Below are 19956 nucleotides of genomic sequence, written 5' to 3'. Positions count from 1 at the left end.
TGGTAAATGACAGTCATTAGTCTGTCATTAACACTTGCCTCCAATGATTGCTATCTGCACGGTGCTATCTTGGGAACTGTTGACTGGCATGCGTTAATGTGTTACTGTGTTGTGTGTGCGTAGAAGTGCATGTTAGTGTCATACCGCGAGCTGAAATTAGCGTCTCAATCTGGGAAGCCTCTCATCCCTGCTGAAAGTGATACTTGTCCCCACAGATATCACTCTTTGTTCCTCTTGTTAAGATAATGAATATTAATGTGTCACCTTGTTATGTCTCAGCCGAATTATAATGGTGCCAAACAATACAAAAATACAAAGCGCTTTCAAGAGCTAATTCTGACAACCTCGGGCTAATTGGTCGCCGTCCATGAGACGACGATGAAGTGATTCAGAAAGAGAGAGTTGGGAACAGAGAACAGTTCTGTCTTAAGGGCTGAAGATGACGAGATGTTGATAGATGTAAGGCATGAGTTGAGGGTGTGGACAGTGTGAGAAAGCAATGACTAAACCTTCTTCTTCTGCATTTAAGGTGCAATACAAAGCTCTGTGCGGTGCCCATAAAATACAAAAACCATACCTCATTTGTATTTGCCTGCCATCCCATTTGAAGTAACCTCCTTTTGTAGCGACACTCATTTCCCACTATTTTTACCATATTTGGAATTCTTACCTGAAGTTCTGATGACTCATAAGTACACATTTGCATTTTCATCATGGGCCAAAAACTTTTTAATTCAGTTCTGTTTTTAACTGAACAATCGAGCAACTTTGATGTTGAGGATGATCCCCAGTGATGACAGTTAGTTCTACAACCCCAAGACTGGTGGTGTCCAGAACCGCAGACCTACGCATCAGGTCAGGAGCATGGCCAAGAACAATTGATTTTTTCCACATTCTTGGGGTTGTGCATCATGAATTATTCCTGCTGTCAGTGATAAGTTGTACTATAACATCCAGAGGCGTCTAGGGGAGAGAATTTGGTGCAAACACCCTTAACTGTCACGCTTGCCATCGTTTCAACACTTGTTTAAAATGCATTGGATTTTTTTTGGCCACACCAACAGAATCATCACTTTCCACCTGCCCTCCCTGCCAGATTCCTCTTCCTGGCACTTCTTCCTCTTTGCCAAAATGAAATCCAAGTTCACTGGTCAGCATTTGACACAGTGGAGGAAATGCAGTGTGGGGTGCACCTAAAGAATGGGACTTTCACGAAGTGTTCTCTTAGTTTTCAGTTGCACCTCATACATGAGCACACATTGTTGTCCTGTCTAATGTGGGACTGTTTCCAACATTTCAGGCAGACAAGGAAATTATTTCATAGAGCCACACTGTTTTGTGATGTCTCTGATGATGTTAGATTAAAATTATTTAAAACTTCACTCGGACATGCCTATGGCCACATAAAAGAGAATAGGAGCAAAAGATATAGATGCGCTGAATGTCATAAAACTAGAGTGGCAGATAGAAAGACAGAATACGTGCTGGAAGTGTGAGTAGTATATTTCCATATGTCATCCATTCATACTAAACCAATAAGCCTCTGAGTCTTTGGGGCATAGACACAGGAGCTCTGGGGGTATCCTGTGGTGTCTGGCACCAGGACATTGGCAGTGGATCTTTTGGGGCTTGTGGGTTGCGGGACAGGGCCTCTGTTGATTGACTTGTTGTGGCACATCTTGTGGAAGCTTGATTGGATTGAGATCTTGGGAGTTTGGAAGCTGAGATGTTCCTTGAGCCACTGGTTTAGGCTCCTGCTGTTGGATAGTGCTGTTGCAATGGGAGTGCTTTATTTAGTCAGGTGATACATTTACATGAAGGCCAGGACCCAGTGTTTCCTAGCAGCACATTGCATTGTAACAAGGTGATTGCTATAAACTTCACTTGTCGGTGGACTTCATGTAATAGCTGCTCAGTATGTAATGCCAGTTTCTGAGATTGTTGTAAGAACTGAAGAAAACCAATGTTGGGGATTGTTGTGTGCCTGAGGTTAGTGTTTGTGTACATTTAAGGCCAAATGAACTGCACTTACTAGAACTAGACATACTCAAGTGTGCAGAACCAAACACGTTACTCATGACAACACTATAGTTATCGACCAGCTGCTCCCTGAACTTGTCTCTTTATTCCTTTACATATTCTCTATTTTTTGTCTTTTTTTCTCATCTCTCTTTATCTGCATGTATAGTTTTGTAGCCATGGTTTGTTGGTGCTATCAGTTTCAGTACTTACCAATTCTCTGCTGCCTTGTAGCAGTAATCATCCTTGCAATTGTAACTTAGCATGCTAGTGCTCAATGTGCTCCAATCATTCCTTTTAATGTCAGTTGCAAAGTTTTCATAGCTACCTGCTAACTGGTAAAAAATTAAAAGTGGATTCATGGCTGTTTGTTGATTTACGTGACACATATAAGTTGTGCTGATGATGGCATACAAATTCTTGGTACAGGAAAAAATGCCTCCAGACAGAGGCTCATTTCTTAAGAGCAGAGAGTCAGTTTGTGCTCACAGGTAGTTCTGATGCTTTAAAACAAGTTTCACCTGTGAGAAAACATTTGGAATTTATGCCATACATTTCAGAGCAGAAGGTTGATGAATATTGTCAGCAGAAAGATGATGGGACCACTGCAGCAGTTATGTTAGTAACTGTGCAGTTGTTTCATTTGGTTCATTCTTTGCTGGAGTCAGTCGGTTAGGTTAGTCTGGGAAGTGGAGTCGCTCTCTAACTCAAGCCAGGAAGAGTGGACCGGCTGCAGAGCTGGTGTGGAAGCAAATCACGTATCCCAGAAAATCCAAAACACTGCAATTATGTGACATTTTGTTCACATAGTGAACTTTTCCACCTTTAAATATATTTGTTCATTGAGTTAGGTGGATTTCTCTTGCTCCAGTTAGCTTATTTCATGTTTAGCATTGTTTTGATTTCAGGACCAGTTCTAAGATCAGTTGTGGGTTTCTGTCCATAGTGGTCGAAAATCCAACTTTAGTATTCTGTTGCCTACTAATACATGACTTAATAAATGAGTTGACTTGCTGTGTGTTGGTGGACAACACTATGAAATCTCTGCATCCTGTGTTATTGTATCTCCTACCACTGGTAGACAATGGTCTCAGTATTTTTAGCTCAATCAGGGTTTGCATTACGTAATTTGCGGTCAGTCTGTTCATTTGGATTTTTTTTTTTTGCTTTCAGTTACACAAGCCTGGCAACACTGGAGGATGAAAATAGCATGTAACAGCAGTCGTGGGCAGAAGAGGAAACCTACACACTTAATGTCCATATCATATTACCACCATACTACACGACTGAAGATAGAGAGAGGCAGAAAAAAAAAGCACAGAAAATCCCACCAGATGGCCCAAAGAGAGATTCTGTGTGCTTGTTTGTGTCTTTCCCTGTCTTACAAGCAGTTTTCTATCTGAAATTACACAGTGAGGATTTTCCTGTCACTTCCTTCCTCATATCTCGCCATCGTGGCTAAAAGACATCTCAGTTCGCAGCCGGTAGTAAACTAGTGGAACTTTATCTGTCCCTTTCCATGCATTTCGCCCTCCATGCTGCGGCGGTTTATCGACACACATCCATTTCCAGGAGGTGATGACTGCTAAATGAACTCATAGTATACTGATATTGTTACAAGAATGAAGGATTCTCCGCCTGTGGGTGTGTGTGTGAGCAAAGTTTTGGGCTTGCAGTTTAAAATGAGTTTAAATTTAAATGGCATCTTTTAATAGAAACTACACTGATTACATAAAACTTCATATAAAGGCAGATTTGACAATTCTAAACTGATACCATTTCTGTGTCGTCCTTGCGGCCTACTAGCTGTCCGTTCTGTGTCTGCGGACGATACAACGCAGTGTTTGTAGATACCCATACTTCTGTAAATGAGAAGCAGACAAAGTGGCTCCACACAACAAGATTAGAGAGTATGCTCGAAACTAGGTTCTTGCACAGGAGAGGGGCAAAAGAAGTAGAAGATTAGAGGCAAGACGGCAGTGACAGTGAGACAGATGGTAAATTTGGTCCATGCTGAGTATATAAATATGTAACTAGCTAAACATGACCAGTCTTTCTACAGAATCTCAGAGTCCACCTTAAACGTATTTTATACAGACTGGATCGTCAGTTAAGATGCCAAATAATAACCTGAGGATTTAACTGGCCAAAATGTGTGTTATTCACTCTATAAATGCTTACACACAAACCCAAGCACAGCATCTGCACACACAACAACAGGCATCCTTATATTTTTGTCAGCACCGGTTGCCACAGCAACAGGGCAGAGCTTGTCTCAAGGAATCCTATGGCAGCTGTACACCGGCCATCTGGGAGAGAAAACGAGTGGGAGACACAGACAGAGAGAGAGAAGTCAGAGAATTGAGGAGGTGGAAAGTTGAGTAATTCTTAAAAATGTTTCATATGACTAACGCTTTATCGTTTATTTAACCGAACAGTCTTTTGTGTGTCTGTTACGGTGAGGATCTGCTACTAGCACAGTTTGAAACGTGATACTTTATTAGGGTTCCTCCTCGATCAAAGAACCAGTTTTGTAAAGACAGAATCAACCTCATTATTCTTTCCAGTTGTACAGCTGTTGGCCTGTAGCTGATCCTTGACCTCTGACCTTCCAGAATGGTAACTGATATGTGTGAATGTTCATTTGAAGGCACAGATGGACGTTAACAGAAGAAAGTTATGTGAGTTTAACAGCCAGTTGTGTAGCCATAATTTTATTCAGCAGCGTGGTTACTTTTCATGTGCATGTAGCGTAGGGGTTTACATTTGACATTCAGCATTTCCAGGTGCAGTCCACTATTACTTGACATTTTCTTAGCTTGTTCATCATTTTACTGGGAATTCCCACTGAAAAATGAAACCAGTGCAAAAGTGTTCAAAACTGCAGTTCCTTCAATGGTCACTTTAGGCTGGCTTTAAAAAGTCTAAAAGACCCCCCCCATCTTAAAACGGCCAACGATTTAACCAAAATAAACATATTTACAGCCTGGTACAAAAACATCTTTGGTCTCTATAGCTAATTCGCTTGGTCATGATAGTTACAGTACACAGTGGGCTGTTCGGCTTATTTTTTGGAAAAAATGTAATATCTTGGCTAAAAATCATCCCCTGGTAGTGATTGAAGGCTCATTTGAACCGCAATATACTTGGGAATACATCTAAAAAGATATCTTTAAATTATATTAAAAAGTTAAGGCTGCAGGGAGATTTTTCTAGACATAAGTGTAGGTTCCACCGATGGAATTTGGTGATTAAACGTACATTTGAAAGGCGAGACATGATATTGCCTTCAAATGTTTTATTAACTAATTCTATGCAGAGTAAATGACTACTTTACAAAAAGCATAACAGTGAAACATGAAGTCTAAACTGGAAAAATCTACCAAATTTCAAGAATTTTTAATGAAATCTGCCCTAAATTGATGCCTTAAATGACCATTTTCAAAATTTGAAGGCAGTTGTTACACTTAGAGACATCTAGAAGTCTTTTTATACTGCAAAGTATGTGTATATTAGAAGTACTACTTACAATTTGGATACATACGTGCTAACATCAATCGCCCGAGGTCCACACAGGGGAACTTAGACCTTCTTCAGTAAAATTTGATCTGTGAGAGTTGCCATAAGCCAGATTTTCTGACACTTGTATTTTTCAACACCTGACATCCTATTCTTTCAGAAAATATATACTTTCCCATATCTGGCTTATGGCAAGTGAAAATATTCTGGGTGGTGCATGAAAATAGTCTCAGAAAGAAAAGTGAAAATTTACTATATTTTTTCAAACTTTGCAGAAATCTTCTAAATTTAAGCAATTCAGAAAATTTGGAGCAGGTAAACCTGAATATTGTTAAAATCTCAGGTAAAAATTATTAATTTCTCAAAAGAAATAGAATGAAAAGCTCAAATATCAGTTTTTTTTTACGCCTGTGGAATGTGTCATTTCCTGAGATTCAAACTGGCCAAACTTTTTAAAGAATAGAATTTTTTTTTTTTTTTGTTGAACTGGATTTTTATTCTACTATAAGAAAAACAAAAATAAAAGCAATTTGGAGGGGGTCAAATTTTCTAGATTTCCAGGTCCCAGCCCACTGTGCAGTAGTGTGTGACTGGTGATAGCATTTTGGACAGTCCATGGCTCTCTGACACTTTTGGTCAATCTTAATTTATAGATTAGCAAGGATTAAAGATAAACCTCTGGAAATACAACATATTTGGATACAGGCTCTGCTGAGATTTGAACTCTGGATCTCCTGTTTAACTAGACTGGCGCTTTAACCGACTCAGCCTCAGCACCTTAAGAAGTAAGCTGGCAGTGCCAAGATGGTCCCAGTTCATTTACCTTAATATACAGTCTCTAGCTGATATCCGCTTTGCTCTCTATGTTCAGTTTGCTGACTGCTCCAGAACATGTTCCTGAGATGAAATGGGAAATTAGGAAATGAAGGTTCTATCAAAAGGGGAGAATGTGTTTTCTAGCTATTCAAATGCACTGAGATGCCTAACATTACAGGTATACATTCATTCAGGAGTCACTGCTTGACTTACAGTTAAAAGTTGCGTGTGAACTTGAAGCTGAGGTCAGGACTCCTGCAGAGCTGTGTGCAGTCACAGAGACGGAGCCATCAGCGACTGCACGGTCAATTAATCCCTCCAAACTGTCGGGCTGCCAGCTTGTTAAACCACCACGTCTTGTTTTCTTTATCTACACATCACATGCCAGATGTGGATTTCAAGGTTTGGGGGTTGTTTAAAAATACCTGACATGCTGCACTCTTTTTACTGTTGGACTAATTAGTTGTTTAATACATTTCAAAGCGATTTGTAACCCAGTGAAGGTCCCACCGAACTGCATACAGACAGAATCAATGCTGTGCTGGTAGAAACCGTTTGCTTATTTTTCTATGTAAATGCATTTGAACAGAAATACGAATGCTGAGCTTCGAAAGGAAGAGATTGAACTGCATAGTCAGCGATTAGGAATCTTTGGGCTCGACAATGATTCTGAATCAGCGAGTGCTTTGTAATTTAAAATTCTTACTGTCAAGTTTGTTGGATGTGCTCGTTTTTGGAAGTAATGTTATTCACCTTCAACTGACTTCACCGAAGCACATTTTCATAAAATTAACATAGAATAACAACTGTGAAATGCTAAACATGTTATGGAGACTTATCTGTAACGCACAGCTAGTTGTAGCAGGAATAGGTTGAGGATTTGAGTCTGGTGAGAGATGGTCCCATTTGTTAATAATAATTACAGTAACATTGAGGAGTTAATGGGTTAATTACTGCAAATTAAAAGGCGACATGTTAAACCTTTAACTAAACATTAGTTTAAATCTAATTGAGAGTGAAGACAAAAATCAGAAATGACTCTTTGAATGGCCAGAAGGCAGCGAGCTGATGAGCAATCAGAGACCCACCGAACAAGTAATGGCTTCTGTTGCTGTCTTTCTGACAATTATCCACATAACCTTTAGTAGCCATGTGTCTGCATTTCTGCCTGTGCGTGTGTTTGTGTTTGCTCTACCTGACAGCTCAGGGTAAAAAAAGGAGCTGACATGAGATGCTGTGAAGCATTACCGTGTGATATCCCATGACATTTACTGCTGTCCAACACACACATACACACACCACCCACAAATACACTACTTCCTCCCTTTAGCCAATCAGCTGTACTGGATCGAAGAACCCCTGATGGAAAATTCCAGGAAAGAAGAGACCCGCCAGGCATTATACAGTAATGGAGGAGAGGATAAATGGAGGGAGAAGGGGTTGGGATGGGGAAAACAAGCAAGTCACAGATAGATTTAGGTCAAATTAACTGTAACTTTGTTTCAGGCCTGGCTGTTTTAAAGGGCTATATAAATAAAGTTGAGTTGAGTTGAGAGTTGAGTAAAAAAAAGAGCAAAAAGGCAAAACAAAGGACTAAAGCTGTAAATGTTGTGGAATAAATGACTTTGCTGTGTGCCAAGTGGGCTTAGAGCAGCACACATTTTATGTTTAGGTAAAAAAAAACATTCACTTTTGAAATAAGGTGAATGAATAAAGTTTATACTTTCTGTTTCGTAACCAGTCCAGAGGTGACATCACTCTTACAAAACATGAACAATGACAGATTTCCCTGTATTTATAACTGGTTCATGTCGCTTCCAACCACTGTTTACTGCAGTTTGATATTCCCTTTTAACTTATTGAGCTCAGTATCCCTGCAATATGAAGTCCTGCACTTCTATGGAAACAGAACAACCATAGCTAGGAGAGAGAACTTCAGAATGTATTTTGTGCAGTATGACACTGTTATAAAAAGAAAGAAAGAAATCACTGAAAGGAAAAAAAAAAAAACATTAGCAGCATGTACAGAATTTTTCTACACAGTCAGCACTTCAGTCCACTTCTGCCAAAAAGTCCCTGATCTTTTTGTCACTTGAATGTTGGTCACTGAATAAATAATAGCTTCGCTGTTACATCCAGGAGTGCAGAATCTTTCTTTTTTTTTTTTTTTTTTTTTTTTACAAAATTTGTTTTTAAGTAAAAGTTTATTTTTTGCCATAAAAAAGCTAAAGAACGTAATTTTGACAAGTATTACAATATTTTAAGCTTAGACTTGGTTAGTCTTGTTGATGGAAGCTCATGTTACAGGATTATTTCTGTTTCTACAGTTTCTGGTTCTGATACATGTTGTCATTTTGGCGCCTTTTTAAAAGAAACAGTCTTTTCAAGCCCACCAGCCAGTTTTTGGACTCACGGGGTTAAAGGAATAACTTTAAAGGTTATCTAAAGCTTTGTTATTTTATGAGTGGAGTTCTATCTCAGTGGTTAGCACTGTCCTCTCACACCTCGAAGGTCCTGGATCTGATTCCCAATCTGACGTCTTTCTGTGTGCAGTTTGCATGTTCTCCCTGTGTCTGTGTGGTTTTCACCGAGTGCTCTGGCTTCCTTCAAGGACATGCTGAGGTTAACTGGTGATTCTAAATTGCCCGTAGGTGTGAATGTGAGTGTGCTTGTTTGGCTCTATGTGTAGCCTTGTGACAGACTGGTGACCTGTCCAGGTGAATCCTGGGACAGACTCCAGCCCCGAGAGGAGAGTTTACATCTTAACTCTGCTTGATGATTCTTGGTGAACAAAAGTTTAAACATCAGCACTTCTTTGGCTTTGGTGAGCACAACTTTTGGTCTCTTAAGGCGAACTCTACCTACCGTCTTTGCAGGGTTTGTGGAGTATTAATGCATATGTTAAAAAAAAATAGTAGAAAGCTTTTTGTGGCTCCAGAGGGAGCTGTGCAAAACTGTCAAATGATGCCACTTGAGTGTGCATTGGTTGAACACTACAAGGTTGGAAGTGAAAACACTGGAGGGTGTGGAGTCAGTAAACCTCTAAGCATAACTGTCCCTGATATCACAAACTGAGGTGTTTCTGAATGTGTTAAACAAACAAACAAACCGTGACTTGTGAATTATTCAGCTTGGCATGTGTTTTCCTAAGAAATATTTACCAAGAATCCACACCCCCTCACAATTCACCAAAACATGGTGTGCTTTGGTTTCTGTACAAAGTTCTGTTTACTTTTCTGACACTAATCATCATGTTTTCAAAATGCAGTGTGACTATAATTAATCACAGCTAGAACTCCTGCTGGATCGTTGCTTCATTAGCGGAGACGGAAATTTTCTCACAGAAAGTGATGCTTCAAAAATCTAACTGAAGGACACGGCACGTCCTTAGGTTAGAAAACAACCTCCTCCTCTTCCTCCCTCTGTCTCTGTCTTTATTTCCCCTTCTCTGTCTATCCTTTGTGACGATTTACTTCATTTGATAGCCGATCAGTTGTCATGGAAACCGGAGGTCGTTTGCCTCCTGCGTGTCTCTTTGGAAACAATAAAAACAAGGGAGGGAAGGCGAGGGAGAGAAAAGGCAGATAGACTTTGAGAAAGGGTTAGAAAGAGTGACGCCATGCAGTGAGGTATTAAGAATTCATTTAACTCCCGCTGCCGCACACTTTCAGCCTCCCAGCTCTTCCCAGCTCTGTCACGCTGATGCTTTCGACACATCCAAATCTTCTGGGTAACGGTCTCCAGTGCCGCTGAATTTTATCTGGCCTTTTAAAGTCTTAAATTTGTTTTCTGCAAGCTCTACGATGCACTGACTGGATCTTCTCTTGCAGCTTGACTTGAACTTTAGCGTAGAGCTGTTGATCGAGACAAGATGGGCAGTTTGAAAGCAGAAAGTGGTGAACAAAAAATAAATATTTTTACATGCTTTAATGTTTTTTCTCCCTTAATAATCAGCATTCAAGAGCGTTTAGGTAGGCTACTTGACAGGAACTGGACCAGCATATTAGACTGACATATAGTGCGAGTAATTGTGTTATATAATATACTTCCAAATATTTTACTGGAGCTGCCCACACTGAAACACTGTAGGTGTTCCCAGGAGCCTCCAGTAGTGACTGACAGCCTCTGATGAATATGAAGCAGAGCAGGCTGAAAAACAACACATATCTTCGCAGTCACTATTTGCTGAGAAACAAAAATTGAGACTTCAAAAAAAATTTGGCAGTGAAGCTGTTCTATAAAACAATTTCTGAGTTAATCTTCTTCGAACACCCTGTATGTAATAGAGCTTTGTGCTTTGAATTCCACCTCGTTTTCCTTGCAGTGTTGATGTGCATGTGTCTGTGTGAGGAAGAAAAAAAAAAAAGACAGAGCCTCCTCCAAGGCACCTACACTAATTGACTCATTTTTCAAAAGTGGTCAGAGACAGACAGACATTTGTGCATTGTTAAAGGCTGCTCATGTATAGGCAGCGTGAGAATGTAACCGGCATGCTGGGCACCCTGGCAACTCACCGAGGCTGTTTTTAAAGAATGCATTTGGCAGTGGAAATAACCCCGAGATAATCCTAACAGCATTAGCCCAAGGCTGTCATCATTACTTAGACTGGGGAAATAAGAAAGCGCTGACCTGCAGTTTTATGCAGCCATGCAATTCACATTAAAGTGTGTCTGCCTGGAAAGGCTCTGCTTTTTAGGTGGTGTGTTCACAGGCACTGCCTGGAGGTCTCGCGCTCGCTCACTGACACCTGCAGATGATATCTCTGTCCTCATTAGGAAGGGCTAGCTGCAGAAAAAAAAGCTGAAGTGGCAGAAGTGTGCCTGTGTGTGTGTGATAGCCCGCAGAATGCTCCTGCCTGTGGAGTGATAACACAATTTACATATTTTTATCACTTGTAATTGAATTTTCAATTGATTTTAATACATAGACAGGCAAAATACATTATATATTTATTTGAAATACTGCATGCGTCAACCTATATGACACATAATTAATACATCGCAGAAAAAGCGCAGGAATCATAAAATACTGCCCTGATAAATTCTTTCCTTTAAGAGAATGTTTCACAAAAGGAGCAGGTATGTTGAGCCTAAAGTCTTTCACGACACAAAGGTGGCTCTGTTTTAACCTGCTAGATCACCATGGCAACAGATGCTGCACAGCTAACCTGAAGAGGAAGGTTCTGTTCACAGTTTTGGATTTAAATTGTCTGTAAGAAGCAGCTCTGTTTCACCAATTCCTGACAATTCTCTCTGAGCCGTACAAATTCTTAGCTGAGAAAATGCGATATATTGGCAAACCTGTTGAGGCGTAACACTGAATGAAGCCGTGCAGTTACAGTTATTGCAGACTTCATGCGATGCGCTGCCATGGGAACCTAAAGTCATTCAGTTGGTAATACAGAAAAGAAAAAAAAATGTGTTCGGCTCTGATTTGCTGCCAAGTCTGTTGTACACTGCAGCTAATAGAACACAGAAAATTAATGAGTCAATTCATATTTGTCGCAGAAGATATTCAGTCAGCAAGATTATTTTCACTTTGATTAGGCCAAAAACTAAAGAGACTTTCATATATCCTTAATTGCATAAATACACTTCGTGAGTACATGTTTAAATGAATGAAGTTTAAAGTTTTATCAGAATAGAATAGAATCACTTTATTCATCCCCAAAGGGAAATTCAATAACACAGGTCTAATGTGTAGCTCCCACTGAGTGTTAAAAACAAATAAACTTTAAGACCTCTTTTCTACAAGCATTCTTCTCTTGAATCATTTGCAGCAACTGTGCTTTTTGCTGTGAAATGGTTCATTATTCCTTACAGCTCTCTATTATAACAACCTGTTTCTCTTGACTGAAGTGGCCAGCATGTCATCGGTCCATTTAGTGCAGAAGAAGAGTCAAATGATGTGTCTAACACCCTCTCTCGTTGGAGTGGGCACAGAGCCGAGTGAAAGGAAGCCTGGACTATCTTTGATTAGGGTTTTAGGTTTTGTAAGCCCAGCTAAAGCAGTAAGTCAGTAAATTCATGATGTAATTTTGAACAAAGTAATGTGATCAGCATTTTTTCCCTGTTATTGAAGTTTTAGTTTTTTCACTGATTTCTGATGAAATATGGTGATTCAAAAATGACATCATGAGTAACAGCCAATCAACACTAAAGTTCTCTGTTATTTAAACATATGTGAAGCATAGATAAACTAGAAAAGTGCAGTACTCTGCAAAGGCTGCTCATTTCTGACAGCTGAAATCTTTAAAAAAAAAAAAAAAAAGTGCATCCAGACTAGGAGTGGCATCGCTGCCAAAACCTAATGGATTGGTCCTTGGGTCATTTTTGACCTTCCCTGAGAATTTCATCCAAATCGGTTTGTCTGTTTTTGAGTTATGTTCCTAACAGACAGACAGACAGACAAACCAACACAAATAATCGCATAACTCTGCCGAAGCTCCGCCTCCTTAAAATATTTAAAAATGATTACAAATATTTAAATGATATTTTGCGTTAGAGCCTGTCTTCCTTTGAGACTGGAATTTCAGATTTTTGTCAAATGTATATTGTTCCAAAAAATGTGTTTATTGTATATTTTGGTTACTAATAATAGATATCAGCTCCATTAATTATAAAAAAAGACTAAATCCCACAATTTCTGGCATGCTTTTGTTCTGACACACTGGTCAAAAGATCTTAATTGGGGATGACAGAGTGGTTTTTATCAGGAAATTTCCTCAGACATTGGACATTTCCATCAAGTACTCACATATGTTTCTTTTTTTATTGTTTAAAATGGAACAAAATCAACTTGAGCAAGCTTTGACTATGGTGCTATCAATGACAAATACACCAAATTTCCAAATTTCTGACACACTGCTTGTTGCACTTTGCATACTTTTTAAAGTTATTTTTCCATTAGAAGTAATGTAAATAAGAAATAAACATGGTCCCCTGCAGTGATGAACATTTCTCTTAAAAAGGTCCATATCAGCTGACTTACTTGAAGTTAATCTTTGATTATAAGATGCCATAGTGAGGTGTGTGTGTGCATGAGACAGAGCGTGAATGTGTGTTCAAGAGTGGGTGGTTTAACGTGATCGTTTATGTTTCTGAACCCGTTTCACACGTGCATATCAGCGTACTTTTCAGCTCATATGTGTGCTGCTAAGTGGGTGTTGGTGTGCAAGCCGCTGTCTGTGTGTTTATGTGTATGCATGTGTTTTGCCCACTCACAGCCTATCTTTGTCCACGCTGTGATATCTACAGTAGTCCATCTCTTTGTTGGGAGGTTGAGGATGGGCCAAGAGAAACATGTTGAGACTTTAATCTTTTCAGGGAATTCAGTCTGTTCAAAGCTGCAGTGTGGTGCGCTCAGAAGAAGAGCAGCTTCGCCACTTTCCTGCGTCTGATTTCTTGCTGAAGCTGCTCCCGTCCTGCAGGATGTGTGTTTTAGGGTGCAGGGGGAGCGTTTCAGCATCCTGTGCTGTATGGCCTCAGGGAGGGATTGGACCTCCTGGGGCCTTACAGCACCATGCTCCTCACACTTGTTAGCCAAGCAGTGCACTCACTCTCTGAAAGCACAGTAAATACATATTGAATCTCTCCATATGACTCGCGTTTTTTCTCTGGCACACAACTTGGTTTTGCATGTTCTCCTTGCTCCGTTAACCTTTTGCTCAAAACAAGTGTTGTTCATGCCCTGATACTCTCAAAATATTTGGCACTGTGTTGCCTGATACTTGTTATGCAGCATTTTGAGCAGTCAGAGTGAAATGGGATCTTCCCAACAGGAACCACTGAACCAGCAGGGATTCAGCGTCTCGCTCAATGACGCACTTACAGTAAATGGTACAGTTTCATTCTGTGATCTGTTACAGCTTATTTATCTTTACATTTAGATTTCTTTGGAGTGTATGTGTGAGTATCAGGAGAGTCATAACGTTAAATGGTAACCTGCTTGTTTCATAGTATACACATTATAGACATCAAACAACATAGTTTTCACTGCTACTGCAAACAGTTTCTATAATAAAGCATTTCTACATTAGTGATCTGAAAAAAAAAAAAAACTGGCATCAGACCTTATGAATGGCTCCTTCAGGATTCACTTTACAGTGCTTTGGTTTCATCACAGTAGTAGTAACAAAAATAAGGCTCACTTTGAGGACCCATCATCAAATTTTTAAAGCACCCCGGTGCAAAAGTTGGAGTATTGGTGAAGAACGGGCTTTTAGGAGTGACTGACCCTGTGCTGTAGCAATAAAAGATGAAATGTGGATTGTCAGATTTAGTCCATTTGCAGCCTGTACAGTTAAAATAGTGCACATCCTATCATACTAGTTATAATTCAGAGAGCTCCGATCTGCAGTTGTCTGTCTGTCCTACAGTTTTTGAAGTCATTATAAAATTTCGGTACATGTGCTAACATAACTGCACAAGGGTTTTCCAATCGTCAATGAGCCTTTCAGCACCATTAGCTAACACAATGTAGCATTAGAACACAGGAGTGATGGTTGCTGGAAATGTTCCTCTGTACCCCTATGGAGATATTCCATTAAAAATCAGCCGTCTGCGGCTAGAATAGTTATTTACCACATTAACTATGTCTAGACTGGATTTGTCATTCATTTAATGTTATCTTCATTGAAAGAAGCTGCTTTTCTTTCAAAAATATGCACTGTTCTAAGTGACCTCCAGCTTTTGAACAGCAGTGTGTATGGACAAACTAGCTTGTGTTTGTTTAAAAATCACCAGTTTTGCTTTTTTGCTTTATAACCTCTTCTGTTCTCCCTTTATGATCTGTTCTCCTTAACCGGCTGTTTCTCTACATGGTTCGAACGTGTGAGTATGATGGTGATCCTGTTGAACTGCGTGACTCTGGGGATGTACCAGCCCTGTGAGAACATCGACTGCTCCTCAGACCGATGCCAAATACTAAAGGTAAACACAAGCACATGTTCACATTTGTATTAATAAATTCACCAGTCATTTAGAAGAAGCTCCCATGAAGAATCAGATCATCCACGTCTGTGCATATGTCTCAAAACCAGCTTGTGTTCTTGGGATTTTTGTGATGTAGTCATTTTAGGATTTGTCTGTAAAGTTTTATGACATTTTTTTTTCGAAACTCTATAAACAGTTTCCTGAACTCAATGCGATTTTTAGTATATGTACAAAAAAACAACAACAACAAAAAAAAAAAAATATATATATATATATATATTATTTATGTAAAACAGCAGTTTCAAACAAGAAATAAGAAAAGGTATATACAAAGAAGTGTATAATTAATACAGAAGCAAAGTTGTATTCTGTCAGGTAGAGTCCAGAAGCGTGTCTCTATGGTCAAAGAGGGTTTGCCATGGTTTAAAAATGAACTGCAGACCCACACAGTGTGTGTTCAATCTTATCTACTGAATAAAGAACATCTCTAATCCAAGCCTCATGAGATGCAGGAGTCGATGGACGAGTTCCAAAGAAGTAATATCAATTGTTTAGTCAGTAGGATCAAGGAGGCCGGAAGGTCTGCTTCAATTTTTGGCAGCATCACTGCATCCAGTATTACCCCAAAGAATGCTGCTGATGCAAATGGATTGAAGGACACCTGCAGTAACCCTTGATACCAGTTCAAACATATTGGACCAGTGCTTATGAAGAGATAGGAAAGACCAAAACAAATGAATAAATGAGGTGGGAACTTGTTGTTGCCTGTCACAAACAGGGTTAATATTAGGATGATTTGACAACGTGTAAGTGCAGTGCAAGATCCTGTATGAGCCTCATTAGTTTCTTTTCCTATATCGTGCTCCTATGATGTTTTGACAGCTATTAGGGGCTCTGAAGAGACAAGATTCTTTCATATCCACCTGGGATGATACCTTCTCACGCAGAAGGTGGAAACATACAAACAAGGTCTTAAAGGCTGAGAGGGAAATTACAGGGTGATGTTTTTAGCCTTGGTTAATCTTTTGGTCCACTACTCTGATCCAAAGTAAAATATGTTAGCAACTAATGATTGGGTTGTTGATGTCAGGATCCCCTCAGGATGAACCCTAATGACCTTGCTAATCCCTGACCTTTCCTTTTACAGCACCAGCATGTTGATCGGCTAAATATAGAGCTGATATATACTAAACATCAACTCTGTCACGGCAGCTGTCCTAATATTAGGATTTATCTCAAAGTATTCTATCAATCAATCTGCAGCCACTGAAGTAGAGTCCTCAAAATAAAATTGACAAATTACACAGTAATGCTAATTATTGAATTTTAAATTAACGTCATTAAAAAAAGATCTACCCGATTAATAAAAAGAATTCTTTCAACAGCTAACATTTGTGTTGGTTCCACTTAATGTACTTTTGCAGCATTTTCTGAATTGATCTGACTTATTTCCAAGGGTTTGGTCTGACCTAATTTAATCGAGTTGGGTCAACAAATTTTACTGTAGCAAGTAAATGAAGTTAAATAATTGCTTCATCCTGAAATATAGCAAATTATTAACTTAAATAAGTTCATCAAAATAATAACCTTTGAGTATAAACATATGCACAGAGTAATGCACGACAATGTATACAAGCACAGACAAACATGAGAAGCAGGGAGTAAAAAGCTAATAATGTATTTCCAAGAAGTTGGCACATGTATCCATCCATTCCTAAATGTTCATTTGACATATAAAGACCACGCTAATTCACATGCACACATATCCACATGCCACTATCCTTTCTCTCAGCCCTACCTCACCTCGCTCTCCCTCCCATGCTGGGGTCTGAAACTGCTTGCACTTACTCACTGCTGGCATGTGGTCTTCATGGTGCAGCGGGCATGACTTTCTAACACACAGCACGTCAGCAAGACACAGAATCCCTTCTCACTTATGTCAAAGGTGGCCTGAGTGGGTGTAACGTCCTAGTGTGTACACTTATGTCTTCGTTCTGTTGGTGCAAAGCACTTGTTGAATCACCCCCGAACTCGAGCTTTCCACAGTCTCACATGAGAACACAAAAGTCGCTACACACATCATACGGCAGCAAACGCACACGCTCAGTAGATTGATTCTGCTCTCTAGGGGAAGTGGCTGTTGAGTTAGACCTAATGGAATTTCTCCTCCAAGTATCTATAGACCCTATACAATATCAGCATGGATTTAGTGGGCTTAAAGCCCCACAGTCGATACTTTCCTCTCAGAAAATCCGTTTTTCAGTTCCACGATTTCAATGCTGGCTCACCAGCAAAATCTATACGCTCTAATAAATGTGAATGTCATGCCCTCCACCTCTGCTTCGCTGCCAGCTCTCCAGCCTTCTTGTTTCCCTTCATGTGGCTCTAGGTGAGGTGTGTGTGTGCGTGCGTGTGTGTGTGTATGTGTGTGTTGCTGGTATTGGGTAATCAGCTGAGTGAAGACACCGGTGTCAAGGAGTGCTCACCTATTCCCAGTCAGCATCTCCTGCCATAAAGGATGGACTCAGATCACCATTCAGTGCTGGACTGTTGTGTTACGAACACTTGGTCAACTCAAGTGCTTTTAAATCTTTGCTCCAGTGTTTTTGTGCTCCTGGTAATCTGTTTTTTCTTCTGTGTAACAACCCTCTCCGTTTGCTGCACACACACTCAACCTGCTTGGATTCTGGCTCATATCTCCATTTCCTCTGGACCTGCAACCTGGCACTCTTGCCCTGCGAGACCCTCCAAGTCACACTCTATTCCTCCTCCACCCGCAGACCCTAGCCGTTCCCTCTATCGCCGATTGTCAGCTAAGCAGTCTAGTTTGTGTCGGCCTTGTTGCACATTCTGTTCTGGTTTGTGTAAGTGTAGTTTGTCTTTGGTTCCTTGTAAAGCTTCCCTAGCCTTGTCATACTTGGTTCTGGTTAGTTCCTCACCTTGCATGCGTATTTTATTTCTTAGTACTAAGTCTACTAAGGCTTCTGTAGTTCTGGTATAGCCTGGCTCACCCTGTCAGGACTTCTAGAGGCTTTGCTCAGAGCCAGCTACACTATGTTTTTGATTGGATGAGTGGCTAGTTTGGTCCTGAAAAGTCCTTTTAGAGGCTGTATGCAGTTCTAAAGCTTTGTTTATATGTGCTGAAACATCTTCCAAACCAAAAAACTGTTCCCATCGTATTTAGCTTCCCTCTAGCTGCTCTATGACCTGGATTATGGAGACTCTTCAAATCCTTCAAATCTGTGTTTTTGAGACTATCGTTGGTACGGTAATGTTAACAGCCTATTGTGATCTGTCTTATATAAAAACACCATATGGACATGTTAACAGAAACACTTGATTTTCTCTCTGGTAGGTCTTTAATAAGTTTTATGCTTTCAATATGCTTTCAGTGTGACTCTAACGATGGAAATGTTGGTAAGTTGGTTTATCCCCAAGTCTAAAATATCTCAACAATTAGTTTATCATGAATTTTAACGCAGTGAATTGTAACTTTAGTGATCCCTGGATTTATACCCCAGTGCTGCAGCTATGGAGACAGATACATGTGAAAGAAAACTAAATAGAGTGAGAGCTATGAGAGAGACAACAGCAAAAATGTGAGAGCAGGAATGTTTAGTGGAGTATTCATCTCCCTTGGGTTAGTGAACTTTACCGAAGGTAGCACCTCGTCCATCTTTTTGATCTGACAAAGGCCAAGGTTGCAAACTTTGACCGTTCCTCCACATTAGTACGCCATTATGGCATCCCTACAGTCCTCCAAGACTTATGAATAGGATGCCGAACAATGATCCACATCAGTGGTTCACATTCAGATCATGTTGCCTACAGTCCCTCCTGCTGAAAATCAAATTACAGGCAACAGCAAGCGTGTCAGTTCATCTCTAATCCCCCTGTATACACAGAAAAGAACAGCAGCTAATCTAGGCTTTTTGCTCACAACAGCAATAACATGCATTAGCAAGCTGAGATCTTTGATTTATTTAGATTTTTCTCTCTCTCTTCTTTTAATTAGATGCTTGATTAAAGTGGGGGGATATAAATGTGGGGTTTATCTCTGATTACTGCTCAGACAAATTATTTTCCATTACCCCATCATTTAGGGAAAACTGCTCAGATGCCGAGGTGGTCAAGGGTGGGGGCTGAAGGAAGGAGGAGAGAAATGGAGATTTCCTCGAGAGAAGATGATTACAGATATGAAATTGGCCAGGAAATGGAAGAAAAATACGATTAAATGATTGGAGGACAAACAGAAGCGAGAGACCAGAGACGAGGTGAAGGTTGAGGTCTGGTTTGGCTTAGTATCAATTTTATAAGTAGTCTAGTGAAGAACTTGATCCTAATTCACCTCCACTAAAAGCTAAATTTTGTAATTAAAGTAGTCCAGGGTGATCAACTTATGCCCAAAATAGCACTGTGATGATGTCATAGAAACAGCTGTTTCTGAGAGGGATGAACTTGCTGGTCTGTGTCCTTTAGCTAAATGTAAAAATACGCGACACTTTCTCAGAGCCCAAGGTCACATCTTCCAAAGTGTCGAACAAAAAAGAGAAGCATCCAGTCATCATCTGAGAAGCTGACACCAGTGGATTTTATTTTCACATGGAAAATGGTGATTCAGTTTGAAACTGATGGGCCTCTAATCTAATTTGACCCATTGTTTCAAAGT

The 19956-nt window shown here is 39.9% G+C and overlaps 1 protein-coding gene across 1 annotated transcript in view; it reads left to right on the top strand.

Moving 5' to 3' along the window:
• LOC110951180 (voltage-dependent T-type calcium channel subunit alpha-1I-like) overlaps positions 1-19956 on the top strand; it is a 285257-nt gene that overhangs the window by 98613 nt on the left and 166688 nt on the right. The window contains exon 3 of the mRNA XM_051945256.1: positions 15175-15284. Coding sequence (XP_051801216.1) covers positions 15175-15284 — 110 coding nt within the window. The remainder of the gene's footprint in view (positions 1-15174; positions 15285-19956) is intronic.

The sequence above is a fragment of the Acanthochromis polyacanthus genome, chromosome 3 (genome assembly GCF_021347895.1).
Source record: "Acanthochromis polyacanthus isolate Apoly-LR-REF ecotype Palm Island chromosome 3, KAUST_Apoly_ChrSc, whole genome shotgun sequence".
Classification (NCBI taxonomy): Eukaryota; Metazoa; Chordata; class Actinopteri; family Pomacentridae; genus Acanthochromis; species Acanthochromis polyacanthus.
Note: the sequence above shows the minus strand (reverse complement) of the source record. Positions and strands in the feature narration are given on the sequence as shown.